This window comes from Abramis brama (genome assembly GCF_963993115.1).
Source record: "Abramis brama genome assembly, chromosome: 2".
Taxonomy (NCBI): domain Eukaryota; kingdom Metazoa; phylum Chordata; class Actinopteri; order Cypriniformes; family Leuciscidae; genus Abramis; species Abramis brama.
The window spans coordinates 33,603,870-33,627,899 of record NC_139964.1 but is presented as its reverse complement, the minus strand read 5'-3'; the positions used below and the strand labels follow the sequence as shown (position 1 = coordinate 33,627,899).

Here is a 24,030-nt window from a genome sequence, read left to right as displayed (position 1 = left end):
ATCATTGAAACAATAGGCAAGAGGCTGGAGTGCTTATTCTCAGCTTTTTACATTTAACAATTGCTTTTGACAGGATAGAGACGTCCCTACTGAGAAGACCAATATATACTGTGTTTTGAATGCTGGTCTCCAGCATTGGATATCTGTGAGCTTGTGTCCGCAACAGGCTTCTTACTGGACTAGTTCAGCCAAAAAATGGAAATGAAAATTATGTAATTTATTTGAACTCTTGTCATTCCTAACCTATATGACTTTCTTCTAAGGACTGGGAATGTCAAGTCCAAAATGAAAAAAAGACTATATAGACTTCAGCCTTTTCTACACCAAACAGGCTTCAAAAGATTTGGAATATAATTGTATGGACCACAAGTAAGATACTTTTGGGAACACTTTACAATAAGTTTTCATTTGTTTACATTAGTTAATGCACTGTGAACTAACATGAACATGAACATTTTTATTAACTAACATTAATAAAGGTTAATCAATTCTGTAATAATATACAGTATTGCTCATTGTTAGTTCAAATTAATGCATTAACAAATTAAACCTTATTTTTAAGTGTTACCATACTTTTATAGTTTGAAAACTCGAATGCTCCAGTCCCATGTCATTTTAAATGCATGCATTGAAAAAGATGACCAGCACATTATTCAAAAACTTTTCTTTGTGTTCCATGTAGATGTTGTATGGTTTATGAAATTATAATGGGAGTAAATAATGACAGAATTTTCCTTTGTGGGTGAAACTATTCCTTCAGCTAACTAAACCAACTAGTTTTGGCTACACCAGTCCACCAGCTAGACAAGCACAAAGTTGGTCTTCCCAGCAGGGACTTTAGTGTAAAACATGCTTTTGTTTTAAAATCGTGATGAAATGATTGAGATCTGTGCAGATGATCTCTTGACCTCTTTAGTTGTTGAATTAAACCGCTTTTTTATCATGAACATCAAAGACTTGAATCAAGGACCACCAGATTGTAGAGTCGTGCGACTGTGTGGATTTTCAATGTGAAAGATGAGGGAGTCGTGAGCTCAAGTGGACCTGTGAAGGACGTCGTGATTCTGAGCAAACACGCGTAGTCGCACGTAGCAGCCATGCACCAGCTCCGACACACAAATGTGAAATGCCCCTGTGACTGGCGAACACGCACTTAGAGAAGAAAAGGGGTGGGTGGGTGGTTGTTTGTCTGGCACAGTCATCCTCATGGGAAGAATATCGAAATTCACACACACGTGTGAGATTGAGCACTCAGTGTGACATTAATAGCTGTACCAGTTATATTACAATGCAGGGAAATGGTCACAAGGTGGTTTTCAACCTGATGAATTGTAACGCCTGCCTAATGGTGCGTTAGAAATCATTACTGCCTGTAGTTTGTCAAACAACAGTTCATCTTCACCTAGCCCAGGTCAGGAAGTAGACTGAGAGATGACTAGCCGATTTAGCAACATAAATATCTTGATATTTTGCAATCCCTTCACGTGGTGATCATACTTTTGCTTTGAAGAATGAATAGTCCATGATGACTACTTTCATCCGGCCACAACAGACTTTAGAACTGAACAGTTCACACAGAACTTTTTTTTGCATTCCACTGCGCTAGACAGGTGTGTTGTACTCGTGTATTTTGCAATATCGTACTCATGACACAGCATTCTAAAAACACAGCGCTTAAGTTAAAAAATTCAACTTTAAAAAAAACTGTCTCTAGACCTTTTAAATGCAAAAACTGTTCTGCCTTTTAGGCATTAACATTAGTGGTTTGTTGTTGAATATTTATATATATATCAATAAATCAGTATAAATCACAAAAAATGTCCCGAAGTACCCATAAATCACTCTTCCTCACCTCTAAATTCCTCCAAAGGGAGTATCTGCTCCTTTACCTGCTGGTCTCTTTCGGAATGTCAGCTTCTCTCATTTTTTTTTTTTTTTTCACATCTATCCAACTCTCTTTTCCCTTGAGACTTTTCTGAATAAATCTTATCTTTAATGAACTATATTAATTTCTGGATGTGATTGTAAGATACTGCAATATTGTATGTTTTGTTAACTTGTGCCTTTCCTTAGTACAGGAAGTAATATTGGTCAGGTCTGAAATACTGTTGTTTGTTGTTGTTGCTGAATTAATTGTCATAGCTTCCATAGAATTTAATATAAAGGATTTCAGAAAAACAAACAATCATAAAAGGCCAAGATGAATGTCTTCTAAAGCTACTATTACTGGACTATTACTAATGTTCTAACAACCCTACGAACATAAAATAAGCTTGAGGCTAAACATAGTGTATAGCGTTTGCTGGTTTTCCTTAAATAGCCTTTTTCTTACACTAGAGACTCTTCCATCATGCCTGACACATTCCAGTTATTTTCCATCAAGGTTCCCCTCTCTCTCTCTCTCTCTCTCTCTCTCTCTCTCTCTCTCTCTCTCTCTCTCTCTCTCTCTCTCTCTCTCTCTGTGACACACCCACTTGCTCAAGATCAAAATAGTGTTCAGTGTGGACTGTTCATTGCTTGGCTGCCTCCACTTCTTGAGTTCATGCCAAGCGTATCTGTATATAGTAATTTTAAAGGGTCTGGCACCGGTCTGACAGTCACACTCGGTAAAGCAGTGCAGCGGTGTGGGCAGTTTGGTTCAGACAGGCTGTTAAAGTCTGGTCAAGCTTAATGAGACAATACAAGACCTAAATCTCCCTGAAAGACTCTAAAGATAGTTTAAACATACCAAGGCAGCTCAAAGCACTGCTAGAACTGGACGCAGCCAATGTCAAAGGAGAGGAAGTTAAAACGAGATGTGAAAAGTCATTTGAAAGTGGATGGCAATGTATTTAGCAGATTGATTTTGTGATTAAGCTCAAATGTAGTGGATACAATTTATACTTTGGTGGCATCCAGTGAAAAATGTAACTTAGCAACACATCAAAATACACTTTATATGAAATATGTGAATCAGGTTGTTTTTTTGTTTTTTTTAAAGCTTTTTAAATGATCAGCACAGCTAAAGTTATGCCTTATGGGGACTGAAGGCTACAATTTGTCAAATTGTGACTGAAAAATAAGATCCAGGCATGGATTGACACTATAAAGCTGGAATATATAAACAGAGGTCCAGAAGCACAATGCATTTTTTCACACCCAACAATACCCATTGGAATTTAAAATGGTCTGTGTTTAGTATCATGGTTTAACTCAATGATTTTGGCCTTTGTTTGTATATAGTTTGGTATCATGATTGTCTCTCCAACAAAATGTTGAAAATGTTGTCACTCTCTGAACTAAAACAAAGATTTTTTTTGCCTAGGTTACGGCACCAGGCACACAAAGAGCTCTATGCATACAAGCAGGTAAGCTGCTATTCAAACACTTTACTGTATTGTATAAATGTACATTATTTACTGCATGATTCAAATTGGGTGTGAATGTGAGGGTTTCTGTTACTTTTTCATGCAATTTCAAACGTTTCAGTCTCCAAAATGTGATACTCTAGAGTCTTACTCTAAATATATTAATTACTAATTAAGTTATTTTTTCATTTACAGGTTATTCAAAAGGAAAAAGTCAAAGAATTAAACTTGCATGAGGTAGGAGTTCCTCCTTTCATCCAGCTGTGCAGAAATTATCATTATAATTTATTTATTTAATTTTTTTGTGGCCAATCATTTACTTGATGTTTCAGGCAAGAGGTTAAATATGTGCTGATATGTGGCATATGAGATTTAAAGGACATCTTTGAGTTTCACTCTCTTCATGTTTAATAATAGCATGAGCGTATGACGTTTAACCTTCACCAGTTCGTACATGACCACTATAATTTTGCTAGTGCTAATAGGCTAGACTGACTTCATATGTGAGTGCTAATGAAATGGTAGCGACAGTATTGAGGTGTGAGGACACCAATGCTCATGTTGAAAGCTCAAACTCTCCTGGAATTTCCTGAAGCCCTTTCTCCCCATTTCGGTTTCTAATAAGAGCTCATTGTCAAGGAATAGTTTCTACTTTTAGGTAGTTATATTTTTAGCATCATGGCTAAAGCTGGATATTCAAGCAGCTATTTTAACCAAACGGTAATATTTCTCTTCTGGCTGTGGATGTGCATGAACACCATGTAATCTTTAAGCAAAACAATAGCAGCATTGTGTTGTGCTGAACTGAGTTATGTTTTGTTGGAAAGCTCATCCTCGTGTCACGTCTGGCTTTGTTATTTATTTTTATTTGCATTTGATACAACAGCAATTGCAAGTTTTATGCATGGTGCAAGTTTGTTCAACAGCAACTCTGTTCAACATTTTATCTGGGTAAAGAACACAAAGTTCTCACAGCCACTGTATTTTTATCCAACACTAGAAGTGCTAGAAATGTCATTAATATTAACAGCGCTGTCAGTGATTTAATATTAGTCATTTCTTTTGAAACATTGCCCGAAATGTGTTAGCACTGCCCAAGAAGTGCCAAGCAAATGTCATCCGCACTTGTAAGCACAGTTTTTTATGGTATTCTACATGTTTTTTTGCCAGCAGTCATGACACTCATTTGTCAGACTCAAGGTTTTATAGTTGATATTGACTTTTTTCACAAATAGCTTTTGGGAAACACTTTCATCCATGAGCCTGATACTTGCTTTCCCCGACCCCCAAAGATGTTACCATTTCCACATTTGCAGGTGTTTCCATCTAGGGCTGAATGATATATAGAAATTATCGAAATATCACAAATGTACAGTTCATAACACTTTAGTTTAGAGTCCAATTCTCACTATTAACTAGCTGCTTATTAGCATGCATATTACTAGGATCTTGGCTGTTTATAAGTACTTATAAAGCGCATGTTCTGCATGACCATATTCTACATCCCTTAATCCTACCCAATACCTAAACTTAACAACTACCTTACTAACTATTATTAAGCAGTAATTATGAGATTATTGTGGCAAAATGTAGTTAATAGTTAGTTAATCGTGAGAATTGGACCCTAATCTAAAGTGTGACCACAATATGCAACTAATTTTATTTAAAATAAAGGCATAAAATACATTACAGGCATTATTTCTCAGTTTTCTTAGTTTCAATTTTTTATATTGATGATGAAAATAAAAATATTGACAGTAATAACACTGAGATTTGTCAACAAATCTTGCAATGTTTCATAGGGCATTTGTGAAACTGAAAATACATTTCTATAACATTCCTCACGTCTGTACTGGTATTTCGGGATTGCACTTGCATATGTGCTCAGACAAGAAGGAAGGGGTGGGGGCCGAACTACAAGCTCACTGGTCTCTCCATTCTGTGCACACAAAAACAATGTTATGATTGTTACTACCTTTCTGGACCTTGAAAGTTGCAATAACGTTGCTGTCTATGGGGGATCAGAAAGCTCTCGGATTTCATCAAAAATATATTAATTTGTGTTCAGAAGATCTTATGGGTTTGGAACAACATGAGGGGGGAGTAATTAATGACAGAATTTTCATTTTTGGGTGAACTAACCTTTTAAGGCCACCTAGTATAAAGCATGCCCAAGAAAAAAGAAAAGAAAAAAAAAGTCATAGGGTCCAATATTTTTTTCCCCCACTGACAAATAAATACACTTTCTTCTTGATGGTGAGCAATAATAAAAAAAAAATGGGTAAACAATCCATTTTAACTAGATTCACTTCACTAGATTCTACATTGAATTAAGGAGTTTCCGACCACAGCATGTGGCCTTGGCTTTTAAGTTCAAGCCCCCATGAGTTAGAAAGGTGATCTGTCTGACTTCATGAGCAGAATTATACAGCCTCACACCGCTCTATCAACTGTCCTTGATCTCACATTAGAAACAGCGGCCTTCAGCCCGAGACGAGTGAATATAATCTCATCTCTCGAAACATTAAGTACCCTGATAATATACAGACATACACGTACGGTAGAGCTTATGCATGGATGATTGATATGCAAACACACTGGTGCAGAAAACTAGCATATGTGCCAGACAGTTGCCAAGATATGGATCCTCAGATGGCAACCAGTGAGAACAGCATGGACATAAATATCACAGCGTCAGTGAGAAAGATATATTGTGCGTAATTCCACCGCAGTGAAACAGTCGTAAATAAAACTGCACGGTTCGTGTTTTATAATACTTCGCGTAGCTGCAGGTCTCTAGGTGAGAGATCAAACAGACGAGAGCGGCAGCGTGAAATGGACTGAGCAATGCTTATGAAGGTTTATTTCTGTTTGTTAAAAAAGACAGTGGGGAGTCACGTTTGAACTTCTGAGGTGGTCCTTTCAATTCAGAAGCCTAACAGAGGGAAGCAAATAGAGGACCAGGATGTTAATAAAATAGAAATGCATGATGGTTCAATGGCATACCATCACTGTTATGCACTATTCTGATAGGAAGGACACTGGCCTGGTTGGTTGATTGATTATAAACAGATTGGCCTTGCTTGGAGTATAAAACAGTAGTGAAGTAAAGGCAGTGTCTGTTTTGTTTTTTTGTTGGATGCAGCTACATGTTTTGTGTTATGAAGAGACATTCACACATGGGCGTATTCTGTCCCTTGTTGGCCCCGTGAATGCCATTCTTTCCTGACAAAACCCAACAGTGTGTATTCAACAGACAATTTCTTATTCTCACAGTCTCGCTCATCTCAAACACAGAACCATTGTGTCTCGATAATTCGCTGACCACCCCCTGGTCAGGGTCAATGACACCTAAAGCACTAGGACTGTATCTTGTTTTATGATACACACACAGAACAGTAAATATCTGTTGTGACAGACACCCTTGTGTCCAGGCACATTTGTCCAAAACCCCTTTTGTTCTCTTACAATTACTAGTTGTGCATTTCCCTTCTCCTTTATTTGCTGTCAGCAAGGTTAATGAAATATTTAATTTGTGCAGAGTTCTGGAAAGATGTCCTAGATAATATGAGCTATCTGTTTTAACTTTCACTTGCATTATGAATTATTCTAGCAAGGTATTATAAACACATTTAAATTGTGAATTATAGCGGATGTTAATTTAGTTTTTTTTATATATAATTTTTCACTTGAAGTATCTTAACCCTGTAGTCAGGGTTTTATTTTATTGGTAACACTTAACAATAAGGTCCATTAGTTAATGCATTAACTAACATGAACTAACAATGAGCAATACATTTGTTACAGTATTTATTAATCTTTGTTAATGTTAGTTAATAAAAACAGCTGTTCATTGTTTGTTTGTTAGTTCACAGTGCATTAACTAATGTTAACTAATGTTTGTTTTTTAGTAAAATGTCACACCATATTTTGAGAATACTTAAAGTACTTTAAAAAAAAATAATACTTAGGTTATATTGTTTTATTTTTAGGTTATATTATTGGTTTCTAAAGCATTTTTAAAATATACTGCTATGTTACCTGACTGCAACGCAATGTTGTAAAATGTTGTGAAAAACAATTTATATATATTTTATGCTTTTTTTGGACATCATTTCATGCACATTTCCAGCATTGTTTGCATCAGTTAAGCACTGGTTTAATCTGTTGTTTACCTTGAAACACCCTGTCTCGCCTTTTCGGCTTTACCTCATTTCACTTTGTCATCTTCTTATACATTCATCTGAATTTGAATAACTACTTTATCAACCTAGCTAGTACCCGTCAGCCTTATATATTTTGCCTACCTCTAGATTACATCACCATTTAATTACGTCCAAATGTTCACAAAATTCCACTGTCTGATGTGAGGTCAGATAACAGGTCGTTAATCAAAGTGTTTAGTTTGGCTTTTACAGAACCAGATCTAGATTTTATTTTTTCCCCTAGATGAAAGGCCATATCTGCACCCCGACCTGGTAAACTTCACTGCTAGATTACAAAGGAAACTTCTTGAGTGTAGACCATTTCCTGAATGAATACAGCATTACAACATGTCTTTCTGTCTCACTGATCTTTGAAGGTGATAACATCCATTGCTTGTAATGGCATGTTGAGACAAGTGTAGCCTATTTAATGGAAGTGTTGTCTTCTTTGAAGACAAATGTTTATATTTAAACATTTTATCTGTGTTCATTGGAATTTATTGTTTTCTCTCTCCAGATTTGTGCGGTGTGTTTGGAGGAATTCAAGCAGAAAGATGAGTTGGGAATCTGCCCATGTAAACATGCCTTTCACAGAAAGTGAGTGCCCTGGCATATGTTGCTTTCTAAAATAGGAAAATGTCTGCACCACTAGCAGCTCCAAACTAAGTTTTGCAGTCTGATTCTATTCTAATAACATTATAACATTATAATTTGAGGTTGGATTACCTGTTTGACGAACAGTGGCAGACAGGTCGTGTTGGACACTTGAAAAAGGCATTCTGATTCTGCTAGTGGCATAGATGTCATCAATTACACCCCCTTAAAACATTAACCTCAATACAAATTTGCAGTGTTACATGCCATGGTTTCAAGAGTGCTGGATAACTGTGCTCTGAAATTGATCTAGTTGAAATGTGTCTGACTCACCCATCTTCTCATTCGCCCCTTTATGAAACATTTGCACTGGGCTGTATGTCAGTAAATGCCAAAGTAAATGTCAGAGTAATGCTTGGACACTTATCAGAGGGGTTGGGAGCTCTTTGTTCTTTTTAAACATTTCAACATTTTAGTTTGCTTCTCCAGGAACCAGGGACGTGCCGAGAGTTCCTCAGGGGCAGGGGCTCCAATGTAAAATAAATAATATTAAAAAGTATATTAAAATAGAAAAACATTATTTTAAATTGTAATCATTTATTTCTGTATTTTTTATCAAATAAATGCAGGCTTGATGCGCGTAAGGATAATATAAATACTGTATAAAATACTATATACGCATAATACTATATAAAAATAGTAATGTATGTGCACATTTCTGACCAGTAGTACTGTACTATTATACTATTGCTGCAAAATTATCAAAAATGTTAAAATAATAAAGTCAACCTTTCGCGTGTTGTTGTACACATCACATAATAGGCCTGTAGGCCTGGGCTTCATTTAACAAACTATGATAGTTTCATCAAATGGTAAACGGTGTATCAATATAGACTAAATATAAGTGACTTGAATTCTATACTTACCATTAATGCTACTTTTGGTGCTGGTTTTGTGCAGTGCTTTGTAGTCAATTAACATCCATTAGTTCAACGACACAGATTCAGATCGCTTCATAAATGTAAATTCGTCTGTCCATGTAATTTTCAAACGATTTATTTATAAATGACCGGAAAATTACCGCTCCACTTCACATTGTCCAATGAAATTTGAAGTTGCTGTGCCAGATGGCGATTGGTCGGTGTATTATACATGACAAACAGGCTTCAATGAATTATGTAATATTTAAAAATATGTGATATGTGGATTTTTAATTGAATCGACACACTACCTTTTATTATATATATATATATATATATATATATATATAAAAAGTTGTTTGGTTTATTTTTTTTCCTGCCGTCGAGCCATGTACTCACAACCATATTTGGCTCGAGAGCATTGGTTTCCCCTAGCAGACTGTGGGATACCTACGTTTACACTAGTGCATTTACATATTAAAACGCATAACTTTTGCTACGGTTATGCCTGCCGTCCACACACTACTCCGGAGTTTTAGACCCTCCATATATATATATTAAATGCTATATAATTATATTTATTTATTATTATTAACTGTTAATAATTAATATTAATAATATTAATAGTTAATAATTTTATGCAACAATTTTATGCATTAGAAGCTTGTAGTGTCATAGTTATGCCACAAGGGTGCCAGCTGATGAAAATTAATAGACACTACATGAAACCTAATATAATGTGACACTACGTCATGATGCATATCATTTGCAAGTCACGCTGTATGATGTTGGCTTTGAGTTGCAGCAGATTATTCCTATTAAGAATCCCCATACAATTCATCTCATATTGTCTTACCACACGATTCTGTAGAGGAGAAAAAAGTATACTAAAACTAAATGCATTTGAACTATTAATAAAGGACAGAACACAAACAGTTTGTATGTACTATGTATGTATTGATTTTCAGCAGGGTTTTCCTCAATCAGCATGGTTCAGTATATATATATATAAGCAGTGTTGGGCATGTTACTTTAAAAATTTAATTAGATATAGTTACTAGTTACTTCTCACAAATAGTAACTGAGTTAGTAACTGAATCACATCATTATAAAAGTAACTAATTAACAGGGAAAGTAACTATTGAGTTACTTTTTTTTTTTAAATGTTCAAATGTGTCATGTAACTTGGATCCCCCCAATATTAAAGCTCCAGTCCGTAACTTTTTTGGGTTCAAAATTATCCAAAATAAATGTTTGAGCAAGTACATAACCAGCCAGTGTTCAAAACTATCTGCTTGCTTGAGCTCGATTCAAAACGGTAAGCTTGTAATAATGTTTTTAATTCCAGTGGTACTGGTGGATTTCCGTGGGAAATTCGAGCATGTCTTTGCGTCATTACGTCACTTCTGTACACATAAAGAAGATGTCTCGGCTAGTAGGCTATGTTGCGTGTGAGGATGTTGGAGGTGGAGATTTATAGCCTTTTCTCACAGCACTTGATATAATTAAACTTATTAATTTGATGGCGGATCCAGAAAGGTTCAAATGACAATCACCAGTGACAACTGGAGATTCACCCGTTGCAAAATGCAAAAGACTTCGGACTTCGGAGTGGCTACAGAATAAAAGAGACTGCAACCGGGCCCATGTGAAAACAAGGATAAATATCGGAAGGGCATTAAATGTAGTCACGCAATGCTGATGTTGTTAACATTAACAATTTGAGAACAAAGTATAATTTGCGCGGTTTTACGTGATATGATAAGCGATCGTTAGATTTAAGCAGCACGATTTACTGCAATGCTTATTTCCCCTTAGTTGGTCAGAACAAAAGTGGATGTTACTTACTTGTTCAGATGACATTTTCCGGTGAAAACTCCGGTTAAAAAATTCCGGTGAATGTTGGTCATACTTCCAAAAAGTATAATCTGTGATTCTGAATGACAGTATCCACAACGGCGCGGTGACGGAGAGACACGTTCTACTCAAAACATTGTGTTCATCCGCGCTGTGCTGTGTCGAGGCACAACTCGCGTAAAGTTGATAATTCCGCGAATGACTGCAATTGCAGATTTCAAACAGAGATGGCGACAAAGAGGAAAAGCTACGGACTGCAGTTTTAAATATGTTAAATGAAAGAAATGGACACTAAATAGAATAAATTGTTATTATAAAACATTGTACACTAATCTACACTATTTTAATGTTGCTGTGGGACAATATGAGAGACACCTGTTAAATTCAATATATTATTGTAATTATCATTAGGCTACTATAGTGGATAAATAGATGGTTTAGAACTTTTTAATATTTATTGCACAGACTACAACTGGCCAACAAATAAGTCTAAAAATAAATTATGCTTAAGAAATGTACCAAAAATTTATAAAATGCAGTCTTTGTAGTGCAAATTAAAATGATAAAACTGTCACACAACTTCACAACTGGTAGACGTACGGTAGCCTACTTGAAGTATTTTCTTTCTCACAAAAATAAACAATTTAACAAGAAGTGCTCTCAGTATAATACTGAACAATGTGCCAAAATAAATAATAATAATAATAATAATAAAATATAATATTTTGGGGGTTTATTTTTATAACCTACAGAGAACGTCATCATCAGAGGTTATTTAAGCCAAATTATAGGCGTGTTTGCCGCATGTATTCACAACCGGCCAAACAAAGATGTTTTCTGGGAACGTTCCCTGTAGGTTATTTTTGGGTTTTATTTTTAGAACCATATAAACTAATTAAAACGTTTCAGATGATACCAATAGGCTTCAGAGATTATTCTAATGCTGAAATGTGTAAACTATATAATGCTCGGTCTCTCTCGGTCTCTCTTGCGCACTGTCGGCGTTCACTTTGCTTTTGTCCAGTCCGGCCTCATAAACGCACACACACACACCAGAGAAAAAACGTTGCAGGTCCTATGGCTGAGAGAGAGCCTACTCGGATGAAAACCGCTTCAGTGAGCTCAATTATAGTAACGCCGCATTTTACTGCCAGTAACGGCAATGGCGTTGTAACATGGGAAACAGTAATTCGTTTAATTACTCGTTACTGAAAAAAATAATGCCGTTTATTTATAACGCCGTTATTCCCATCACTGTATAAGGTTGCATAATGATTATTATGGACTGTTACTGAAATACAGACAGAGAAAAGAAACTTACTCTTATGTTATACCTTAGTCAAATCCCTAAAAATCCCTACATCCAGGCTGTCAGTGGTTAAATGTAGACTTCTGTATCATAGATCTGTTTGTGTACCTGATGGGACCAACACGGCCTAAAATAGAACTGTGCTTACAGTGAATAATTCATCAGAGAAATGCCAACATCTCACTCAGACTAACCCGAGATTCAATCTCACATTCCACATGGGCTTCCTGCAAGGAGACGCCCAGCTTCGCCAACACAACCAGCCATGAAATATCAAATGAGATCACTTTTGACTTGCTACCAGTATTAGTTCGGGTTAGTGGAGCCTGTTTGTAGTGGGCAGTTTCACGTACTCTGCTGTGATCTGGGAATTTTTAAGCATAATGTTATCTAGATTGCCTTTCATCTTCCACATTGTCTCTGTGTCTCTCTCAGGTGCCTTATCAAATGGCTGGAGGTGAGGAAGGTATGCCCGCTGTGCAACATGCCCGTCTTACAGCTGGCGCAGCAGCAGAGCATGTCCGAGCCTGTGCCCCCAACACCACAGCCTCTGCCCGGGGTGGAGAACCTAGTGTAGCCCCTCCTCTTTCTCCTAAAAATATGACCACCACTACCTTCACACTCCCTCCCGTACAGGTACACGCTCATATCCAAGGACAGACCGCAGGATTTGTTCCCGGAGTCACGGTGACCTGTGACCTGCATATGTTCCTTTCCTGCCTTGGTGGCTTTATAACGAATTTTTTTCCAAATTACAATAATAGATGATTTACTCCATCCGTCTTATTTGGGTTTAGCTTCTTTTCCTGTGGGATAATGAAGAAGAATTAAGTTTACATGGTCAAGCCATGTTTAAAGTAACCGTTCCACACCAAAGCACTTTTTTTGAGGACACCAGTGAGAGGTAAAAAATACAAGGACTAAAAAAAAATTACATTAAAAACAAAAAACTACTTTTTTAACAGTTTTTTTTTAACAAGCACTTTACACTAAACTCAAATTTAGTTGCTTGTGGTAGTAGCAAGATCTTGTTTTATATTTTTATGATTTAAAACTTTTTTTAGTTGATGTACACAGAGCCACAGAGCAAACCATTGGTATTATTTTCATTAGAGAGGGTTATGTTTATACTGTATATTAAAGGGACAGCAGCTCTCCAATATGTATATGTTTGTTTGTTTGTTGTGTTGTGACGGTCGGTAGAATGGCTGTATTGGTAGATACGGTTCGCTGCGACCTTTAGCTGGTGCCCAAAACAAATGTGAATGCAGAGTTTGTGTTATTAAGGTCAGGATGTGACCTAGCAGTATTTGATCTGTGTTCTGTGGACGCCTTTATATTTTACATGCTTTTTTAACTGAGGACTGTGTTAAATGCACACAAACACCCACACACACGTCTGTAGCTTTGGGTTCAAGGCTGTATTTGATGAGAATTTTAAAGTAACCAAAAAGGCTAAGAGCAAAAGAAAAAAACCACTATTGTCACTCTTAGGGTGTGTTCACACTTGGCATGTTTGGTTCGATTAAAATGAATCGTGGTGCGATTGCTCTGTTAGTGCGGTTCATTTGAATAAGTGTGAACGCTGCCATCCGGACCCTGGTGCGCACCAAACAAGCGGACGGAAACCGCTGAAGAGATGGGTCTCGGTCTGCTTCCAACTGAACTCTGGTGCGGTTCGAATGAAATATGAACGCAACACGGATCAAAGACATGTAAATGAACCAAAAACGGGACATGATGTCACAAGATAAATGCTTAAGCATACCTGTTTTTTCTCGTCATAGTCGCGATGTTGCCAATCCCAGTTCGGTACAGGCATCAGAACCGCTTCTCCTCGCAGCAGATATTCATTTATGTGTGTGACGGAGAGATTCCTGCCGCTGTCCTTTAAGCATTTATAAGCGCTTCACGAGTTCTCAGCTGATCAAAATACCACCATATGCAGGCTACGCACATACAACGAGCGCATTTATCCCAGCAAACAGCATTGTTTTGGATGTTCAGTAAGTTCCATCGTGAAATATACACAATAAAAGCCTAACAATTAGGTTGTGAATGTATCGCTATGCCTTTAGGTTCGGTGTTTAAATGCCAATGTGAATGCTAAGCGGACCAGGACTAAAGTTTAGTGTTGGTAATGTTGGTCTTGACCAAACAAACCAACCGAACACCCTATTCTAAATAATTAAGATTTTCCCACCCAGTCTAAATAACATGACAATTATATACAGTAAATAATACCTTTAATTTTGTAAGGAACTTGCAGACTCCCTGCAATATGTATGATGTCGTCGACCCACACTTTGGGAACTGCTGCCATGAACCCAGGAGGTTTCTGTTCATAGAAACTGTTCGTAGTTGAAGCATTAATCCGTTTCAGGCTTCAATTTCCCCATCCACACAGACTTTTTTTCTGCTGCAGAGTTCTGCAGATGTGTTATAGAGTTAATGGAAATAGTTGCAAATTAAAACCAAACCAAATTTAAACTCAACAAAATGTCCCAAAGGTGTTGTTTTGTCTTTCATGAATTATTATTGCATAAATCGCCCAGGTTTTATGCCCCAGGTACTGTTGGGATGGATTATTTTTTCTTAGTTATCACATATCTCCCATGAAAGCTTTGGCTCTATGCAAAGCAGCAAGTGTGTGTGTGTATATATATACTGGCTCTCATATTGTGCTACATAGCTTCCTGAAAATATACTTGGCTTCAAGCCCTAGATCTGTCTCCAACAAATATTAATAAACGTAATGCTGCTCGAGTGAGGCAAAATCAACTATAGAACGCTACAGAAATCAAACTTAGATCTGACCAGAAGTCACTGAAATTGGAAAATGTCCTCAGTACAGACCCAGCTGATATACACAGTCTAGTTTAGTATCATTCCAGCATCTTTCAGCATGTCAGTGAATCAGTCCAACTTTGTAACAGAGAATCCTTAGCCATTAAGATCAGCAGGGTCGATGCAGTCGGCAGGATGGAGCGTTCTGGCTCTTTCTTGCTCTATAGTACTTTTTTCTTCTTCTTCTTCTTTTTCATCCTACTAACCTCCTAGGGTCAGGCTGGGTCTCTGTGCCCTCCATGTTAAGGCAGTCTAGAGAAATATGTATAATACGGACTGGCCACAACTCTAGAAATGATGCCAAATGTAGAAACATTTTGTTGCCAGGTAGAGTTATATGACACAATGCTTTATATAAACCCAAACTAAATCTGCATTGGTTTTATTTAAAGTGCTGTCTGGCCATGGATTGAATGTTGTAATTAATTTTCAAGCAAACTGCCCATTGTGCCCAGCATGTTCTGCGGTGTGTATTTGTGTTTTTGAAAGGCTAGATTCAGACTGTGAATTAAGTTAAGTTTATTTAATGAGATTTTAATTTTTATTTATTTCTTTATTTTTTTTTCCTGCATTTGCTGAGTGTGTGAAGAATCTCTTGTGCATATTATCTAAAAAGAAAAAAATATAACAAAACAAAAAAAAAAAGGCTTTTTTTTTTTTACTTCTTTTGGTTTGCTCTGGTACTTTGTCTTAACTAAGTGTAAAACACTGAGGATTTCCTTTAGATTTGTAATTCCTTATCATGGACAAACAGCGTTAAATTGTGAGTCCTAAATTAGGATCTCTCCTTCATCTCTTTGGCATTTGTAACACGGAAGGTCTTAAAGTGTCACTCTGATCACGAATGTATACATATAGAGAGCTGTGGTTCAACTGTGTCATTATAATGTGAAAGTAGTTGATTGTGTCTAAAAATCGAGTTGCGTCGCTGCACTTTTCGTATTCTTCAATTTTGGTGGTATTGGTGCCTCTCCATTGAGGCAGAACTGAAATGGGGCAAAATAAATATTGTCTTATTTATTGTGTGCTAAGGTTTAAAACCCGTAACAGTTCAATAGTATGTTCTAACAGTTCTAATTTAGTGATAATGCAGATTAGGCAAAGAAAGGCTTTGTTGACATTGTTTAAAGCAATTTCAAAATCCAAAATCGCTCTGAAAACATATCTAGAAAGTCAAATTAGCACGTTTATTCAGGAGGTAGTCCTCAAGCAGATTGGGAATGTTAAGTGATGGGTTACATTTTTTGCTCAGCATATTCAAACTAATGTTTGTTTGTTTTTTACTGATCATTACTGAGAGCGCCATATTTGGTTGACCAATTGCATTTTGAAAAGTCAAAATTAGGATTTCAGTTGCAACTTTACAACTTGTGTTTGTTCCCGGCAGGCTTTTTAGACTAGAAGATGACATTTCATTGTGAAAAAAGATTGTTGAAAAGAGATTGGCGGTATTTCTGTTGCAAAGTAGCAGTTATGTCATAGAATGTGGTCAAGGCACATAATGTAATTCAAACATTGTATTAGATTTTTTTTGATACATGATTACTATCAAAACTAAACTGCCAATTTATCAACTGTTCCAAAGTCATTGTGAACCACCATGAAACTTCCTCCTTCCCCACACCACTCTTGCTTCATTCTGAGATGACCTAATATGGCCCCACCCCTCACCATTGTGACCTCACAGATGTAAACATATAAGCCCCACCCCTTTCCCAACACAGTCTTGTTTTAACACTGCTAATGTTTGTGAATCTCACAAACATGTTTGTATAAGTAAGAATTCTGCAGCAGAATATTTTCTGTATAGTATTTGTAAACTATATTTTTGTATATTTAATCAACATTTGGAAGAAAATGAAAAAAAAAAATGCAAAGATGCTTTTTTTTTTGCTAATTTTGTGTTATATTCATTAAAATATGTTGCATGTGACTGACTTGAATTGTAAATAAAGTTGCCAAGTTTTTGAAATAAAGAATATTTGTTGTCTTTATGTTTGAAGAACAAATTTCTTCAAGATCTGCACTGTAGCATTACAATAAATGTAGATTGGGGGATAGTGGGGTAAGCTGTGCAACCTTTTTACCAATTTTATTTCTTGGTAAATTTATTCTTACCAATTTATTTCAACGCACCCTTCTCTCTGAAGTCTAGCCAACAGGATATCGTAATCAGATTACAGTTACTTTTTGTATTGATTACATGATTACATGTTATTCTCACAATGGCAGTAAATTATTCATAATTCTCATAATTCATGATTCTCCCTATTACTACTTTATCTTTTGAATTTTCCTTTCTAATACAGCCTACTGCTTATAAACATTTAGAAGGTATTCCAGGTTTGTGGAATCGCACACACAGACCAGCCACTAGTCATGTGCTTATATCACTGAAAACAGAGACCCACACAGCAAATGATCACTGGATTTACAGAAATCATTTCACTTTTAAGAAGCATTTTTATTTTTATTTTTTCAACATTGCATATCTAATCAGCTCCTGAAGAACACATTCATTATTTGAATTATCACTCAGTGAGTCATTACTGTCTTTGGAAGGCTTTTGTCTTTCAAACAATGTACAAATTCACATTTCATATTTACATGGAATGCAGGGATTCCACAACCTTTTTGTAAGCTGAACCTCTTTGACTTAATATATTTACTTAAAGTACCCCTGAGATTTTAAGTTAAATAAGTTAGGTCAAATATAAAATTAAGTCAATAATAATAACAAGTTCACGGTTCTCTGAGGTCGGTTAATGGTCACAAGACATGCAGGTAAGCAAATAAAAAAATAAAAATTAGTAATTGTTTTTAATTTTTTAATTATTTATTTCAATTTTAATTATTTAATTAAAAGCTTTCCATTTCTTTTCATTCACCCTCTGCTGTTTCATCACGATTCCCAGTCTGGGAAACCCTGACACAGTGTAATATTTAATGCAATTCATGTTCCCTTTCAAGGGAACTCCCGTTGCGTCGAGAATGACGCTATGGGGAACGCTTTGCGTGATGACGTCTTGAAGCACATGTAAAATCAGTCCAATGGTGTAGCGGGACGTCAGAGGCGGGTGACGTCACGTACCAGGAAGCTATAAAAGCCGGCCCGAAACAGAAAACGGAAGCTTTCTGAGTCTTCAGTCGCGCTCTGTGTTGAAATCTGTCCTTGTTATTTGGTGTTGTCTGTCTATATATATATATATTTATTCAGATATGGCGAGCAAGCAGCAGTATCGAGTGTGTGTCCATCCCTGCCCGCGTTATTTAACGGGAGGTGACACACACACTCTTTGTGTTGTTTGTTTGGGAGAGGAGCATGCCCAGTCAGCACTCGAGGGTGGTGACTGTGTGCATTGCTGTGCGCTTCCATTGCGGACGCTCCGATCCCGGTTGGCTCGGTTCAATCCCGACCACGTTCCCCAGGGCTCGGGTCCCGCCGCGGCTGAGGCTCGGCGGCGATCTCAGACCTGGGGTTCGCAAATGGATCTGTCAGTGGATGTTGAGACGGGCTCTGCCTTATCTCAGCCTCTTACTGACAGATCCAGTGCCTCTCATCAGGGTGTGGAAGCACGCGCTGCGGTTTCTTCCCCCCCGATAGAGGCACCAATACTGCAACTATCCAGCTCTGAGGAGTTGGATGTTGTAAGTATTGATGCTGAGTCTGAGGATTCGCCACCTCAGTCTCATGCTTTTGAAGAACTGCTCGATGTGATCACGAGAGCAGTTGACAGATTGTCTATTGAGTGGCCAGAGGATAGGCAGGACGTTCGTTCAAAAAGCAATATAAAGAGCATGGTTATGGGGAGATGCCGAAGGTGGAAGAGACGCTCGCGGGCTATCTCTCTCCAGCAACGGCATCTTCCCTGAAGGCTCCTACACTTCCCTCAAAGCCAGTAAAGTTGACATCTACCCTGGTTAATAAGTCGTATGCAGCCGCTGGTCAAGCTGCAGCGTGTCTGCATACGATGTCCATTTTGCAAGCCTATCAGGCAGAATTATTGGGGGATTTAGAGGAGGGCGGGGGAATCGGTCCCGACACTGTGGCTGAACTGCGCAGAGCCACGGATGTCTCTCTCAGAGCCACCAAGGAGACCGCTAAATCTATCGGGCGGTCTATGGCAGCCCTGGTGGCCACTGAGAGGCATCTGTGGCTCAACCTGAGCGATATTAAGGACAAAGAAAAGCATGTTCTGTTAGACGCTCCGGTTTCCACTGCCGGGTTATTTGGGGATGCAGTAAATATTGCGGTTGCAAAATCACAAGAAGCCGCTAAACAAGCATCTGCTCTTCAAAAGCTTCTTCCCCGCCGTTCTTTCTATGAGGCTGCTGAGCGGGAGCAGCCTCACTCCTCTAAAAAGGGTGCTGAGCATCGTGCCACTCAGAAGCAGAGCGTGTCCTCCCGTGCTCCCCCACAAAAATCTCGGGGACACGGAGGGCGCGCTCAAACCCAGCAGTCTTCGAGGGGTAGAACGGATCTGCGGACCGTTATTACCGCCAAGAAGGCTGCTGGGAAGAAATCCTGACGTCCGAGGGCTCAGGATTAATGAGGGTAGTCCCCCCCGAAGCAGAGCGGTTAACACCTCTTTTTACGGTGCCCGTCTCTCTTCGGTACCCTCAGGGGACCGTTCTGCCAACCCTGCCGCCATCGGTGTTACAGGGCGCAGCGGTCTCCGGCGAGCACATATCTCAAGGACCACCCGGAAACGTAGTGGCCTCGGGATGCCCGCCCCCTCCGAGGAGGGTGTTAGAGCAGTCTGTTCGGTCGCTCCCTGCCGGTGCGCCGTTACAGGGCGTCGAATTGACTGCTCAACAACAACAAAATCCAGAAACCAGTCTCGAGAGGCTGGTACCTCTAGTAGAATCTTTGACAGCGTGGAAGCTACTGTCAAATGTTTCTCGTTGGGTCCTGCAGACCGTAGAAAAAGGGTATCAGATACAATTCAAGAAACGCCCACCTCGGTTTATGGGGGTCCTACCCACAGTGGTGGGCCCCGAGCAGGTTCTGGTTATGGAACAGGAAGTAAACACTCTGTTAGAGAAAGGGGCCATAGAATATGTACCTCCCTCCGACAGGGAAACCGGGTTTTACAGCCGGTACTTCATAGTTCCAAAAAAGGACGGGGGATTGCGTCCCATTTTGGATCTTCGAGTTCTGAACGAGTCAGTCATGCAGCTCAAGTTCAAAATGTTGACATTGAGACAGATCGTGCCACAGATCAGGTCCGAGGACTGGTTTGTCACGATAGATCTCAAGGACGCATATTTCCATATTTCCATCCGTCCGTGTCATTGGAAGTTCCTGAGGTTTGCTTTCGGGGGCAAAGCATACCAATATCGTGTTCTTCCATTCGGCCTAGCTTTATCACCCCGCACTTTCACGAAATGTATGGATGCAGCTCTGGCGCCTCTGCGCCTTCAGGGGATTCGCATCATGAACTACATCGACGATTGGTTGATTTTAGCTCAGTCGCATCAGTTGGCGGTTCAACATCGAGATGTTGTTCTCGCCCACATGAAAGAGCTGGGGTTACGGCTGAACGCCAAGAAGAGTGTGCTTTCTCCACTCCAGAGAACCACTTTCCTAGGCGTGGTTTGGGACTCAGTGTCGATGCAGGCGCGCCTGTCACCGCCACGTATAGAGTCCATCCTTGCAGCTGTGAAAAGTGTAAAGCTAGGCCAGCTACTCACTGTCAAACAGTTCCAGAGACTGTTGGGTCTCATGGCAGCAGCTTCCAACGTGATACCTTTTGGACTGCTGCACATGAGGCCCCTGCAGTGGTGGCTCAGGACCAGGGGGTTTTCCCCGAGGGGCAACCCATTTCGCACAATCAAGGTCACGCGGCGATGCCTACGTGCCTTGGTTATGTGGAAGAAACCTTGGTTCCTGTCCCAGGGCCCAGTGTTGGGAGCTTCTTGTCGTCGCAGACTGCTAACGACGGATGCTTCCCTCACGGGTTGGGGAGCGATCCTGGAGGGTCGCTCAGCTCAAGGTCTGTGGGAAGACCATCATCGTTCCTGGCATATCAATCGCCTAGAGATGTTAGCTGTCTTCCGGGCTCTGAGGAGCTTTGTCACAGACCTCAGGGGACACCATGTGTTAGTGCATACGGACAACACGTCGGTAGTCGCCTACGTCAACCACCAAGGGGGTTTGCGCTCGCGCCCATTATCAAATCTGGCACGCCATATCCTCTTGTGGTCCCAGGGGAAGTTGCTGTCACTCAGAGCAGCCTACATCCCCGGGGTTCAGAATATAGGAGCAGACACTCTGTCGAGGCAGGGGCCGAGGCCCGGGGAATGGAGGCTCCACCCCGAGGTGGTGGAGCTGATATGGAGGGAGTACGGCCAAGCACAAGTGGATTTGTTTGCGTCTCGAGAGACGTCTCACTGTCCACTTTGGTTCTCCCTCACGCATCCAGCTCCTCTGGGACTGGATGCTATGGTTCAGACGTGGCCGAGGCTACGTCTGTACGCCTTTCCCCCAGTTGCTCTGCTCCCGGGAGTTCTGGAGAGAGTTCGCAGGGACCGGGTTTGCCTGCTTCTAATAGCCCCGCGTTGGCCGGGCAGAGTATGGTTTCCCGATCTGGTCTCCCTCCTCGACGGGCATCCTCTGGAGTTACCCGTCAGGAGAGACCTTCTGTCCCAGGCAGGGGGCTCAATATTTCACCCCCGCCCAGAACTGTGGAACCTGTGGGCTTGGCCTCTGAGGGGGCCCAGCTCATAGAGTCAGGTCTCTCAACTGAGGTTGTTGAGACCATTCTACAGTCCAGAGCTCCCTCCACGAGGAAACTTTATGCCCTGAAGTGGAGAGTATTCACTTCTTGGTGTAGTGACCGTCGGTTGGACCCAGTCCACTGCCCAATTGGTACAGTGCTGGAGTTCCTGCAGGACCGGTTCACTGCAGGTCTGACCCCGTCCACTTTAAAGGTCTATGTGGCGGCCATAGGTGCTTACCACATTCCTTTGGGTGGAATGTCTGTGGGGAAGGACCCTCTGGTATCTCGTTTCCTTCGTGGCACTTGGAGGCTGAGGCCTGCAGTCCGCTCTAGGGTGCCGCCATGGGACTTGTCCATTGCTCTACAAGGCCTGTCCCTGGCCCCCTTTGAGCCCATTGAGGAGGTTTCGGAAAAGTTTCTGACTTTGAAAGCTATTTTCCTTCTTGCCATTTCTTCTCTTAAGAGAATTGGGGATATTCAAGCATTGTCGGTTGCTCCGTCCTGCTTAGAGTTTGCTCCGGGTATGGTGAAAGCTTTTCTCCATCCCAGACCGGGTTATGTCCCCAAGGTCCCCACTAATGTGGCCAGACCTATTATTCTGCAGGCCTTCTGTCCTCCTCCCTTCCAGAATGCGGACCAGGAGGCTAATAATTTGCTTTGCCCAGTTCGGGCGTTAGACGCCTACGTCCACAGAGCTGCCCTGTGGCGCAGAAGTGATCAGTTGTTTGTTTGCTTTGGCTCCCCTAACAAGGGAGGGCCGGTGTCTAAGCAAAGAATGAGCAAGTGGGTGGTCGAGGCTATCTCACTTGCTTATGAGGCGGCTGGGCAGCCTTCTCCTTTGGCTGTCCGGTCGCACTCTACAAGGAGTATGGCGGCCTCTAAGGCCCTTATTTCAGGAGTTTCACTACAGGATGTCTGTGATGCGGCAGGCTGGTCCTCACCGCACACTTTCGTCAGGTTTTACTCTTTGGATCTAGACTCTGCTCCAGGGTCTCATGTTTTGTCATCCTAGTGCTGCTCTATTAGATTACACACAGGACAGACATTCGTAGCTATGGAGGCGTTGGTATAGACGTTCCCCATAGCGTCATTCTCGACGCAACGGGAGTTCCCTTGAAAGGGAACGCCTCGGTTACGACTGTAACCTCGGTTCCCTGAAGAGGGAACGAGCGTTGCGTCGCCTTGCCATATCTCCTTCATGCCTGTCAGCTCGACTTCAGACTTTTACGAAGCTTTCGTTTTCTGTTTCGGGCCGGCTTTTATAGCTTCCTGGTACGTGACGTCACCCGCCTCTGACGTCCCGCTACACCATTGGACTGATTTTACATGTGCTTCAAGACGTCATCACGCAAAGCGTTCCCCATAGCGTCATTCTCGACGCAACGCTCGTTCCCTCTTCAGGGAACCGAGGTTACAGTCGTAACCGAGGCGTTTTTGATAATAAAGAATTGAATATATTTTATTTCTCTTTGTATCTTTATATCAATATGACAATATGTACAATATTATCCTATTCAAATCAAAATGAGTTACAGTAGGTCAAAAGAAGGCCTAATCTAAAAGTAATCAAAAAAGTAGTCTTATGCATCTTAATTGTGTAATGTAATGGATTACGTTATTAACTACTATTTTTGTCTTGTAATTTGTAATCAGTAACCGACTACAATTTAAGTAAGTAATCTACTCAGCACTATACTGTATATATCTCTATCTAGTTACTAAATTGAGTAAACTCTTTGTCCAAAAGGTCAATAACTTGGTATGTTTATTCTGCACTCCAGCCATAATGACCCACTAACTTCACTCTCAGGGTGTTTAACACGTGCTCATCAAACACAACAATTCCCTCAGATAAGCCGACAGAACAAGAGATTGTCTGTACTGTACACAAATAAATACATGCAGTATCAGTTTCTTTTCTAAGTGGAAATTCCTCCTTAGAACTTGTATTTGTATCACACACAAAAACTTCCACAGGCACTAAACTCAACCTTGATGTGAGTGATAAAACAAGGTTTGTATGTAAACAGTTATGTAGCTATATTACACTAGGTGTAACTAATAACCCTGAATCATTTACTAAAGCAATTCGAAATGACACTGAAGTCTACAGACCACATTTTCTTTTTGCCTAAACTGTGCACTACTGGCCTCTGGTGGACACTGCACATGTGGCTGTCTAGATTTAAAATAAGGATGCACATGCATAACAAATTAAAACCGGACTAT

At 40.0% G+C, this 24,030-nt stretch overlaps 1 protein-coding gene across 3 annotated transcripts in view; it reads left to right on the top strand.

The window, feature by feature from the left end:
• Positions 1-13,686, top strand: part of rnf24 (ring finger protein 24) — a 30,866-nt gene extending 17,180 nt beyond the window's left edge. For all 3 annotated transcript variants that reach the window (XM_084094214.1, XM_084094212.1, XM_084094213.1), the window contains 4 exons: positions 3,305-3,347; positions 3,543-3,584; positions 8,070-8,149; positions 12,668-13,686. In XM_084094214.1, coding sequence (XP_083950340.1) covers positions 3,305-3,347; positions 3,543-3,584; positions 8,070-8,149; positions 12,668-12,809 — 307 coding nt within the window. In that variant the 3' untranslated portion in view covers positions 12,810-13,686. The remainder of the gene's footprint in view (positions 1-3,304; positions 3,348-3,542; positions 3,585-8,069; positions 8,150-12,667) is intronic.
• The last annotated feature ends 10,344 nt before the right edge of the window (positions 13,687-24,030 follow it).